Source organism: Grampus griseus (genome assembly GCF_964374135.1).
Source record: "Grampus griseus genome assembly, chromosome: 19".
In the NCBI taxonomy this organism is placed as follows: domain Eukaryota; kingdom Metazoa; phylum Chordata; class Mammalia; order Artiodactyla; family Delphinidae; genus Grampus; species Grampus griseus.
Genome location: NC_139013.1, coordinates 39,543,611 through 39,555,551, shown reverse-complemented (window position 1 = coordinate 39,555,551; position 11,941 = coordinate 39,543,611). Strand labels below are relative to the sequence as shown.

Below are 11,941 nucleotides of genomic sequence, written 5' to 3'. Positions count from 1 at the left end.
TAGCACTGAGGGAGGCTGAGGACTCACGCTGGAGAAAGGTAACAGGGCCAGCCGGTCCCCACCATCCTTCGGAACACCAGCCCCTCAACTGTAGCTGCCCAGGTTTGTGGCCCCAAGCTGTGGCCCTGGCCTGATGCCCTCATCTTATCTGCCAGCTAAGCTTGAAGGCAGGCTTAGCCTGCAGGGTTCAGAGCTGGCTCAACACATGTCTAAGAGCCAAGCAGACTTTATTTCTGCTGCAGCCTCTGCTGGTCAGGGTGCCTGTGCTTCTCCCCCCTCCACCCTTTGTGGCCACCACAGTGGCAGCAGCTGTGGCCCTTGGCCAACCTCACTGTCAAGGTTCAGCGATGCTGCAGTCGTAGCAGAAGTTGAAGTTGGTGGGGGGTGGGGGAACGGGGGGTGGCTGCTCAGGGATGGGCACATTTTCCAGCTCCAGCAACCGCAGCTTGGTTTCCATGGTCAGCAGCTGCTCCAGGTCCAGCCGTGTCTGCTCACTGCCCATGGGACTGCCCAGCAGGGCGCTCAGCCCATCTGTCCACAGGTGGAACTGGGGATGGGGCCATCTCCATGAGGGCCTTCCCGTCTCTTCCCCTGCCCGTCTGCCCGACTCTGCTCAGCCTGCCCGGACACTCACCTCCCATTTGGATGGGGCAACGAAGTTGAGGTATGCCTCCTCCTCCCCGTGGTCATAGCTGACTGAGAAAGCCAACTCACAGACGTCCTGGGGAAGCAAGGGAGCCAGGAGCACTAAGCAGGGGGCACGGCAGGAGCGGGCGGGAAGGAGCCCCTGGTCCCCACTGCACTCACCTTGTTCTGCTTTCCCGAGCCCTTCTCCCGGACGTGGGGGCAGTCCTTGCCTGTCAGCAGTGCCCTGATGTCGGCCACAGGGACTGCAGGAAGAAGGTAGGGCTGACCACTGGGACCCCAGGCGGTCCCGGGGTGGGGCGGCGGTCTGGGAAGAGCAGGTGTCTGACCCCTACCCTGCCCTCCTTACGCTGCTCAGGCAGGCTCTCGGGGGTGGGCGGGCCGACGCCCTCCTCCACATCCCCATACTGCAGCACCTTGTGGTTGGGGGACAGGCAGCAGAACCACAGCTTGTCTGTGGGCAGAAAGGGTAAGAGGGAAGGAGTGACGAGAGGGACACGCCCTGACCCCAGCCCAGCCGCTCTCCAGCCCCACTGCCCAAGCAATGACCCTGGCGCCGTCGGCTGCTGATCTTGCGGAAGAGTGTCCCCTCGCAGAGGCGGAGCAAACGCTGCTGGCGGATCAGGCCCATGAGCTCTGGCTTCAGCTTCTCCCGCAGCTCCCTGGGGGAGGGGGGGAGGGGGCTCACTGAACAGGACGACCTGGGCCTGAGTGAGGCCCAGGGGGCAGCAGGGAAGGTGGGGGCTAGGACTGGGACCCATCCCCACCAACTCACAGAATGGGAGGGGCCAGTGTGCCTTCCTGATGCAGCCGCTCTGTCTGCCGCAGGCGCAGGACCTCCCCGTAGGTGAGCGCATTCACCTTGGTTCGGAAGAGCTCCAGGGAGCTGGGCTTCAGGGCCAGCGTGCGGGCCAGCTGCTCCCGCACCACTTGCGTGACCTGGGGCCACCCCAAGCTTAGCTCAGGGCCTGAGTTCTGGGCCCCGACCCAGAACAATCCCCCGCCCTGGCCCAGGTTTCCCTGTTCCCACCCTACGCACCTTGTCGAAGTCTTCCTGAGTGGCCCGCATCTCCTTCCAGGTCTTATTCAGCAGCTGGATGCTCACACAGAAGAGCTCATGGAAGCTCTGGTCTTGGCCAAAGAACATGGGTGAAAAGTCCTGGGCAGTTTCGGAGCCTGGAGCGGGGGGGCAGGAGGGGCTCAGGGAGAAAGTGTGTGCAGCCCCTGGCCCTCTCTGCCCTTCCGTCCCCCGTTCCTGGACATGCTGTGCCCAGTACCACTCACAGGGCTCCCCGACATGGAGCAGTTCACACAGCAGCACAGTCAGCTGGATGCTGCTCCGGGCAAAGGGACACTCGTGCTTGTCCTCACGGCTGCTGTTCTCCAACACAAACTGGGGTGGTGGGAGCACAGGACGGGGTGGGGAGTCACGACTGAGGCTGTGGAGACCCCCCGCCTAGGTGGCAACCTGCCGTATCCCACCCCACCCTGTCACTGACCCGGCTGTAGGCGCTGGGCGCGTGTCTGGAGAAGTAGAGCATGTTGTCCAGGGCCAGCAGGCCAGGGGGCACGCGCTCCAGGTCCTGCGCAGGGTTGCTGTTCTGGGGGAAGGGGGAGAGGCAGCTGAGGAAGGGCCCAGCCCTCTGGAACAACAGCAGCCCTGGGTTGAGGCAAGGGCAGGGAGCTGGATAGGGGTCACTCACAGAGAAGCCCAGTTTGCGGAACTCGCGGGCACAGAGGGAACGGCGACGGTCAGCACTCAGCCCAGTGCCCAGGGACTCCCCCTCCGGTTCAAAGGCAGCCTGACGCAGGGCCTGCAGCTGCTCCCGCTGCTCCTGGGGTCGTTGTTGGAGTGGTGTTAAGATTGAAGATTCAAGGCCAAGCTCCAGCCGTCCCCAGCCTCGTGTGCCCCAAAGGCACCTACCTGGCTGTAGGGGTCCAGTGGCGTCCGCATGCGTGGCTCCAGCAGCCCCAGCGTAAGGGCCTGCAGTACGTACAAGTGGTGAGCCATCTCGTCGCCCAGGGGCGCTGCACTATGGATGATGTGCTGGAGAACAGCCAGTTCACGGGTGTGAGTGTGGGCCACGAGGAGAGGAGCGGGGAAGGGTCTGCCTGGCCTGGTCCTTCCTACCTTGTAGATGAACTGGCGAAGGTTTCTCTGCCACAGGTAGTCAAGCATGTGCTGAGGTGGGTGGGAAGGGGACTCAGGTGATTTAGCCCCACCATGAGCACCCATCCTGCAGGCCCACTGTGGAGCACACTGCCCACCAGCTCCTCCCCCCACCAATCCAGCCACTGGTTGGACACCCACCTTACGTTCAGCAGCGCTGGCCCCCTGCAGCAAAGCTGTCAGCAGTGCCATGGCCTTGGTTTGCAGCTGCTGGTTCATCCTGAGACAGGAAGAGGGCTCAGCCGGCCATCCAAGGTCCAGCCCCGCTCCACTCATCTGCACCCCACCTCCAGACACTTACACCTGTAGGTGCACCAGCAGCCTATCCAGTGGCACCTCACTCTTGACCAGCTGGCCCAGGGCAGGGCTGCTCAAGGTCACACTCTCCAGCAACCCCAGGGCCAGGGGCTGCACAGATGCATCCATGAGGTTCATGTTCACATAACACACCACCTTTAGAGGAGCAGGGGTTGTCACCACCTCAGCACCATGGAAGGCCAGACCCTGACACCACTCCACTGCCCCCACCTGTTACCCCTAGAAAAGCCCACCCACCTTCCTAACAAAGGGGATGCTGAGCGTCTCCCAGGACACCACACCATGCTCCATGAGCTCCAAGAAGGCCCTCAGTGCGAGGGCCAGCACCTCTCCTAGGCTGGGGAGACATGTGGGGCTGAGAGGACCAGACCAGGAGGCCCAGCCCCACCATGTAAACCACCCACCACAGCCCTGGGCTCACTCGTCCCCATCCTCAATGATGGAGCCTAGTCTCTGAAGCCCATCACGGCTGATGACTTCCCGGGTGAAGGTCATGTCTGGGGCCAGCAGAACGAGGTGCTGAAGGGCTTCCCGGCGCCCTTCACAACTCTCGCTCTGCAGCCCACGCAACAACCGCTCAGCCTCAAGGTCCTGCCAGGGGTGGGAGCAAGAACAGAGGTGAGGAGGTAAGGAGTGGGAACTGGGGATGTGGGGACTTGGGTGTCCACTAGGTGGGGCACTACTGGGCTGGAGCTGGGGTTAGGGCTGGGGCCTCCAGACCTAGGGCCCAGGTGCCAGTGGCGGGCAGAGAAGAGGCATAGCAGAGGGGCACAGAATGAGGGCATGGTCAGGAGGGACATTACTGGGGCAGTACTGAGGCACAGGATGCTGCCATTCTTGATCTCCGTGCGGTTCTGGAAAAGATGGCAGAAAAATGAAGAGAAGTCAAGAAGGGCTCTGAGGATTGGTTAATTGGGGTTGTCAATAAGGGAGGATTTGGGAGTCAGTGAAAAGAAAGATCAGGTTCCAGAGAGTGGGATGATGACTCTGAGTCAGAGCCAGGTGGGTTAAAGGGGTCACAGAGTGGAATGTGGGGCGGGGAGGGGACTCACGTTCTCAGTGATGTATCTCCTGTGCCCATCAGCAAACTGTAGGGCATAGCGCTCAGAGTGAGGCAAGCTCCACCTGCGGGCAGCAGAGGCTCAGCGAGGCGGGTAGGGGGCGCCCTCTCCCTCCTGCCCTCCCACCAGCCACCCGGCATGCCCCGGCAGACCCGCACTCACGCGTCACACACCTCCTTCAGCACAGTGGCCAGGGGTTTTGCCTACAAGTGGAACAGTCACTCACCGGATGGGAGTGGGAGTTGGGGAGGAGCCTGGGGGAGGGGGGGGGCTATTCGAGGGGAAAGGGGCAACCCGGAGGTAGGTGGTGGGGTGGACGGAGGCCAGACAGTCCGGGTGACCTGGTCCAGCTGGATGAGCTGCGGGATGGCGTCGCGCATCTGGACGGCGATCTTCACTACATTCCGCGGGGGCACCATAATCTACCCGAGGTGGGGGCCTCTGTACTTTCCAGATGTGCAACTTTCCGCCGAGGGCACACCTGGTCTGAGGCCCCTGAGGACGAAGGTGTTCCTCTGCCCGAGACTTGGTTCCCGTGGCCCGCACTCACAGCCCAGGCTCCCACTCCCGACAAGGCGCCGCGGCCTTCCCAAGGGAGCCAGAGCGGAGGCTAGTTCCGGGTTGGAGTCCCGGGGGTAGGAGGGTAGGAGGGTGCCTGCCCCGCCCCGCCCCGCAGAGGCGGCCCCGCCCCGCCCCAAGGTGCGGCAGGTGGGGGTGGGGAGGGCGGGCTGTCAGCACCGCCACACCTTTTCCAGAAAGTTGACCCGCCCGTTCCCACCACCAATCCAGCACAGTCCCAGGGAGGATCCCTGAAAGAACCAGATCAAAGACAGCCTTAGGCATGGTCTTTATTCATTTGGACACTGTACAAATATTACAATTTCCTTTTGTTGCAAAAAGTATAAAAATAATCTTTATATAGGAATCCATTCGTTACTGCAAATCTTTCTAAATCTCTGCAAATGGCTCTAAATGAGGATAAATGAATAAACAAGAGGGGGACTGTGGGGCAGAGGGAGGCCGGGCCAATCCTCAGGGACTCTCCCGACCAGATTCCTAGCTAGAGATCTCCATTCCTCCTGTTAGCAACCTGCCCGCCCCAACAGGTTCTCAGGGCCAAGGGTCCAGCAAAAAGGGAGCACACGAGCGGTACAGAAGGAGCTGTGTGATCCGCGTGGGGAGAAGTGAAGGAGGCTAGGCTAGGTGCTGGCAAGTGCCCAGCCCCACCCCATGCTTCCTCCTGGAGGGGGAGGGGCTGGCAGGTACAGGGCAGTGGGGCTGGACGCGCTGCCCTAAGGAGGGTGATGGAGGGTCCTTGGATCTGTGCCACTGGGTGGCAGCTGAAACTGAACTCTGGGAGGGCCGGGGGAGGCTACCAGGTAGGGGAAGGCCTCCAAAAAGGAGTGGCAAACACTTTGGCTCCACAGTGGAGAGGGCTAAGCCCCTTTCCCCTGCTCTCCCAGCACAGAACAGGTGTTGGTGCAGGAGTGGGACTTGTGGCCAGAACTGTGCAGTGAGGGAAGGCTGGGGAAGCCAGGAGTCTACGGCTCTCAAGCTGTGTAGGGGTGGGGTGGGGGGAGGTCCCCAGGCAGCCCCCAGGTTAGACAGTCTGTGTCCCAGCCACAAAGGGCATGCCCCTGTCAGTCAGAGGTTGAGAACAGGCACATCAAAGAGGTCACAGACACCTTCACTCTCATCCAGGTTGTAGATGTAATCGTGGTCTCCAGGGGGTGGAGAAAGGCGGAGGAGGGGTGCAAACACTGCAGAGAGCAACAGGCTGAGGCCCCAGGGCCAAGACCCCACCCAGCAGCCACCCAAACCCTGCCCACACACACTCACCCCCCACCTGCCTGGGCCACCTACCTTCTGAGGACATCAGCTCCTCCAAGAGCTCTGAGCTCATGCACTCTGGGGATGGAGGGAGAGCTCAGTTACATTCTGGCTCCTGCCTCTCCACCCACCAAAGCCCATGAAGGGGACCACCCAGCCACCATCAGGAACTTTACCCTTTGCCCAGGTACCGGGCACAATCATAAGGTCCTCAGAAGGGCAAGAAAACGGCCCTAACACCCAATGAGCTGTGCCCCTCACCCCAGCCCCAGGGAAGAACACAGCCCTACCTCGAGTGGGATCAAAGATTTCTGACAGCTCTTTGGGGAGCTCCAGAACTGAAAGACAAGAAAGCCATGCTCAAGGGCACAGAGATCCAGCCTGGTCCCACTCTAGCCCCCACTTCCCCAGATCCTTTATCACCCACCCAGGGGCTCCACACAGCTGAGATGTAGGCCCTGCACCAGACCAAGCCGGCACTGTCTGCAAGTCTCCCCTACCAGACCTGAATTCCTCGGTGCCAAAGGACCACTGTAGGTAATCGGTACAGCCCTTCTAACTCAGTGGTTTGGCAGAAGGGCAGCACACCCTCTCCATTTCTAAGCTCAGAGTACATACCCTGTCTGATGGAGGATACTCTGTCTGATGCAGGATGCCCTGTCTGACAGAGGATGTCCTGTCCATCCCTGCCCTTGCTAAGCACCTACTTGGTGCCAGGCTCAGAGACCACAGCCCAGGCCAGTCACCTGGCAGAGGAGGAGGCACTCTTAAATAGGGGATAGTGCTACAGGGTGATGACACTGCTACAAAGGTCTAACCAGGAGGACACACATGGGAAACAGAGGAAAGGAGTGCTGGAGCTGGATCACGAGGGATTTCATATGCCAGGTTTAGGGGCTCTGGTTTTATCCAGCAGACCTTTGGGAGCTGTTAAAGGTAATTTTGTAAACAGAGGAATGCCAGTCAGGCTGTGTTTCAAACAGGTTCTTGTCAGTCGGGGTGAAGAAGATGCTGAAGAACTTAGGATAGAGGTGGCTGGCAGTGATCCTGAGTGTTAGGATACATGAGGCCATCCATGGGGGATGTCTGCAAGAGAACTCACTAAGCTGATGTGGGGTGGGGAGCAGGACAAGGAGGGAGGAGGAGGTAGAGCTGGAGTTGACCCCAGGTGTCAGGCCTGGGTGACTAGGGCCAGTGGTCGGGTATGCACGAAGGTGGAAATCCAAGTTTCAGTTGAGGACACATGGGAATGAAGTGCCCACTGGATGTGCAGAGGAAGGCACGTGGACACAAGAGGTAAAGTTCAGGCAAAAGGCCTAGGCAAGATGGAGGCTGGGATTCATCTACCCAGAACTGGGGCCCTCCACAGGTTTGGAATGAGCCAGAGATCTGGGAAACCAGATTTAAAGCCATGCCAGGGAGAGGTCAGAAGAAGAAGCCAATTAAGGGAGAAGAACCAAGAGCTGACATCATTAATGCCAAAGGAGAAAAAAGAGCATCAACACAGAGCAGGAGAGCACCAGAGCAAATTGGCCAGAAACCTGCTGCAGCTGGCTGTCAGAGCTGGGCAACTTATCAAGAGTAGCACTGGTGTAGCATGGGGTGGGGGTTTGGGGTCCTGACTGCCGCAACCCGAAGGCTGACTAGGAGACCAGGGTATGGAGTAGAATGGAGATGACTTTATCAAGGAGTCCAAACACAGAGGATATAGGGAAGAAGAAAGAGAGAGACACAGGCGATGAAGTGTCATTTAACGAGAGACTTAGCAGTGCTTGAGGGCCGAGGAGAATGAGTCCTGGAAAAAGCAAACACTCAAGTCACAAGATGGAGAGGAGACACCCGGCAGATGACACCACCTCTCCTAAGAACATACTGCCCACCTTTGGAGCCTGAGGGCCATACCACAGCCCGTTCCCCAGGAGAGCATTCACACCTTCCTTGAGACCAGGGTCCAAGGGGTGGCAGGCAGGGCTTGAGGGAGGGCCAGGGAGTTCTGTGTCAGCCCAGGAAGGGGGCAAAGGGGCACCAGCACCAAGCCAGAGGCCAGGCTCCTCACCTTGGCTGGCAGAGCTCTGGTTGATGGCAGGGGGCTGGCCAGCTTTGGCTGAGGAGATAGGAGAGTTGGGTTCCAAGCCCAACTCTGTTTCTGACCTAGGACTGTCTGAGGCTGGGTTCTCACTGCTGCCAAGGGGACAAGTACTCACCACCTGTGGGGTCTGCCTTGATGGGCTCAAAGGAGGTAGAAGGGTTGGGTCCGGATGAACTGCTATTGCTGCTGCTGCTGCTGCTGCTGTCCAACAGGGCAGAGGACTGCAGCGGCCGGGTGTCCAGTGCTGTCAGGCCTAGCGGGAGGGAGCTGAGCTCACCACCGTCCTTGTTATCGGTTCCAGGGATAGCACTCACTGCAACCACATCCCCCAAACCCAGTCACTTGGGGACAGGAAGCAGGGTATTGAAACTGGCCCTGCTAGAAGCCACAGCCAGGATGATTAGCACCCTAGTTACTAGGCCCAAGGAAAGTTAGGCACTGCCCATCACTCCCAAAAAGGTAACGTGAAAATCAGTCACTGAAGGAGACAAGGGCATGAAGCCTGCAGGAGGGAGACTCACGGACATGGCCCCTGTGACCACACTTCAAGAGGGGCTGCCAGGGCAACTGTGACACTGGCAGATCTGGGGGAAAACTGCCACCACTAATGCCCCTTCACACAGTCAGAACTTCCCTGTTAACAAGGGCCATTCGCTGCACTAGCAAGGAGAGGCCTGTGGGATGGGGGAGCAGGAGAAAGAACACCACAGGGTCCCTTCCACTCTGAGTACAGCATTCCATCACACAGAGGTATTGCCTCTTGGGCCCCAGAAATCACCCCATCACCACCACGCCATTGTGCCTCACCTGTGAGCTCAGCGGCTGGACCGGCCACCCCCTGGGCTTCGGTGCTGCCGGGAACAGGGTTGGGGGTGGTCACCTGGGGACTGCTTGGGCGTGAGGCATCCTGGGGCGGGACCAGAGCAGGCTTGGGCAGAGGCGGAGGGGTAGAGACAGCAGGTGGGCTCTGGAGCAGATCTTCGGGTGGCGGCACAGGCACCGCCACAGGTGGTGAGCTCCATGCCTCCTTGTTCACCAGCAGCACCTCGATGGGGCCACTTATGCTCTTCAGGTGAATCTGGTACTTCTTCTGCCCATTGAGGCCCTACCGGTGAGGGTGTGGGGTGGAGGACAGGTGGAATTGGAAGCAGGCCCGGCTCCTGCCTGACCCTGGGCAAGGGCCAGTGTCCTCTCCCACCCTAGGCTGCCCGTTCTCCTAGATAACCTCAAACCCCAGGCCTCCCCCTACCTGCCCCACCCGGGACTTATCGGGCTCCACAGCCAGCACCCGCCCTCAACCAACCCCACATGGCTGGGCTGAGCACCCACCTCTGGGATGGGCACCTCCAGGCTGGTGCCCGATGGGGCCCGGATGGCAAGGAGGGTGTCTCCTAGGATGACAAGGAGGATGGATCAAGGCCCACGGGATCAATCTGAACTGAGAATGGAGTGCCTATCCCTTAGAGTAAGGAAGGAGATCATGGTCTCTGAGGGGCTGGACAGTAGGCTGGGGCAGAGAACTAAAGCTTTTCTCCTCCTAAGAGCCCAGGGGTCAGCAATCAGAAAATCTGGGTTCAGACACATAGAGCAAAAGATTGCTGGCCATGGGCACCTCACTTGATTGACGGGGCTGCTCCCCAAGTGTAGATGTTCTAGCCAAGGCCAACATCCCTTCCCCTGAACCAGACTGGGAGAGGCAAGATGAACAAGAAACAGTTCCTGTACCTACAAGGCAACTAAACTAACTGTAGATTGGAAGTGGGCACCGTTGCCCCCTGCATACAAGCATACATGAACATGCAAACACACGTTCTCCCTTGTATGCTTCTGTCACACGTGAGAAGCCAAACCTAGGGGACGATGCAGGTAGGGATTGACCCAGGGACCCAGCCCAGGATTCTTGTACCCTCTCAGTATGGTTAGCCTCCATAGGGTCCCAGTGACCCTCAAACCCAGGACTTACCCTGTCTGGTTCTTCTTTGGGCGGGCCCCAGGAACCCTCTTAAGAGACAGACATCTCTTGGGCACTGAGTCCACTGCTCAGGGCTGTGGCTCAACCCATCCCCACCCCCATCTCCCCCTACCCAGGCTCTGCTCACCAGCAAAGCATCTGCAGATGTCCTCATGAGTCACGTAGGCCAAGGTGTGGGGGTTAAGGAGAACGGCTGATGCCCTGCCCGTGGCGACAGATGGCTGACCACAGAGAAGACCCAGCTCTCCAGCAGAGGTCTGACATATATGCTCTCAAAGAAAGTCCTGAGGCCTGGGGTCTACATGGGGAGGGATCACAGTCCAAGACTGGTGGGCGAGAGGCTCTGAGGAGGGAGCCTGAGGCTGGAACCTGGCCAGGAGCTGTAGGACCACCCTCCCAAGAGGGATAGGGACTAGTGAACCACAAGCAAACCCAGCTGGACTAGAGGGCCCCTCGCCCACTCCCCTGGAGCAGGGACTGCCAGGAGGATATCAGCTGTTCTGCACATCCTCTGTGACGTTCCGGATGCTCTGCTGCACCCACACCTTGTGCTGGTCTAGTTCTTGCTCTCGCTGCTGCAGCTCCTCGATTTCTGCCTTGAGCTCAATCAGCTTGTCCGCGATCTCCCGGGTATTGCAGCCAGGCCCCACGCCCCTGAGCCCGGGGAGTGGAGCTGAGAGGGGCTGCCAGGAACTCTGGGTCCCACGGCCCCTGCTCTCTCTTGCACCCTCCACCCCACACCCCTGACGCTTCTGGGTAGGAGATCCCGTTGCCCTCCCTGGTGCCCCCACTCACTTCCACTGGATGCTATTCTTGGATTTTTTCTCGATCAGCCCGATACCTTCCAGCACGTTAGTAATGTCATAAATCCGCCGCTTCTGGCGAACAGCTAGGGTGTCAGCTGCCTGGCAGGCAGAAGAGAGTGGGGAATGCTCAGCCCCACTCTCAGGTGAGACTTAGTCTGGAGTAGTCTGAAAAGGGGGTGGCCTTGATTCCAACCCTCCTCCCAGGCACTACAGCAGCTCGGGACTGTGGGGCGGGAAGAGGCCTGGCGCCGCCTGAGCTGATGTTCTGATGCTCTTCTCCCCACACCTGCCGGGGAGGGCCACGAGGACCAACACCTGCAGCCCCAAGCCTGGCACATAGCTGACGCCCAATGGCCTCGGCCGAATGAATGAAACAGCTCCCGGCCTCCCTCCTGTGAGAAAGCACATGGATGGCGGCCTGTTCTGAGGGCTCAGCTGGGCCGCCCCGGGGGTTCCCGCTACCGGCCCAGGCCTGGTCCACCATCCCCCCTGTCGCCCCTTAGCCCGGGCCTCACCAGCTTAAGGTCAAGCACGCCGTCCTTTGCCTCCTGCAGAAGCGACACGAACTTGGTAGTGAGAAGTCCCAAACTCTTCTCGTGCCGGCTTGGGGTGCCCGGGGGCGGCGGCGCCTGTGGCCCGGCCTCCGCCATAGCGCCCTCCCGCCACCTCCCCTCAGCCAGGCCAGGCCAGGCCGGCGCCGCCGCCACTTCCGCTTCCGTTCCTGGCCTCCAGGCCGCCGGCGCCAGCATCGCTGCTTCCGCTTCCGCTCCGCACCCTCCCAGGGAATCCAGCACAATTCATCTCTGCGAACACAGCCGAAAAACTTCGGGGACCATCAACAATTGTCCAACCGCCGAAGAGGACGAAAATAACCCCAGGATCCCCGGAGACCAGCGTTGTTAAGGAAGGATGTGGAGGAAGTCTTTGGGCAGCCCCGGCAGCAGGGAAGGAGGAGCCACTGGAACCTTACGGGCTGGCCAACCTGCCCCAACTCCACTAACTCTACCCCAACCCTCATCTCAGGAGAGGAGACTGTGCTGCCTGATGAAC

General features: G+C 59.9%; 2 protein-coding genes across 4 annotated transcripts; both read right to left on the bottom strand.

Moving 5' to 3' along the window:
• Positions 1-247: 247 nt before the first annotated feature.
• Positions 248-4,797, bottom strand: ELMO3 (engulfment and cell motility 3). 2 transcript variants are annotated; one of them, XM_082677548.1, is made up of 20 exons: positions 4,536-4,628; positions 4,357-4,397; positions 4,186-4,258; positions 3,937-3,987; positions 3,555-3,724; positions 3,371-3,470; positions 3,117-3,268; positions 2,957-3,035; positions 2,777-2,827; positions 2,570-2,692; positions 2,349-2,480; positions 2,145-2,246; positions 1,930-2,038; positions 1,685-1,821; positions 1,421-1,584; positions 1,195-1,307; positions 995-1,099; positions 808-890; positions 635-721; positions 248-547 (listed from the first exon to the last, which is right to left on the bottom strand). In XM_082677548.1, exons 1-20 carry the CDS (start codon positions 4,611-4,613, stop codon positions 335-337), a joined length of 2,163 nt encoding a protein of 720 aa, XP_082533674.1. In that variant the 5' UTR covers positions 4,614-4,628; the 3' UTR covers positions 248-334. The 2 variants fall into 2 exon arrangements, with proteins under 2 accessions (XP_082533674.1, XP_082533675.1); XM_082677549.1 differs by having other exon boundaries at positions 389-531; positions 4,536-4,797.
• A 942-nt stretch (positions 4,798-5,739) lies between these two features.
• On the bottom strand, positions 5,740-11,581 carry E2F4 (E2F transcription factor 4). 2 transcript variants are annotated; one of them, XM_082677570.1, is made up of 10 exons: positions 11,407-11,581; positions 10,881-10,990; positions 10,578-10,739; positions 10,213-10,256; positions 9,443-9,504; positions 8,921-9,218; positions 8,229-8,426; positions 6,315-6,362; positions 6,058-6,102; positions 5,740-5,954 (listed from the first exon to the last, which is right to left on the bottom strand). In XM_082677570.1, the coding sequence occupies exons 1-10, from the start codon at positions 11,539-11,541 to the stop codon at positions 5,839-5,841; spliced, it is 1,218 nt and encodes a 405-aa protein (XP_082533696.1). In that variant the 5' UTR covers positions 11,542-11,581; the 3' UTR covers positions 5,740-5,838. The 2 variants fall into 2 exon arrangements, with proteins under 2 accessions (XP_082533696.1, XP_082533697.1); XM_082677571.1 differs by having other exon boundaries at positions 8,229-8,366.
• Between the last annotated feature and the right edge of the window lie 360 nt (positions 11,582-11,941).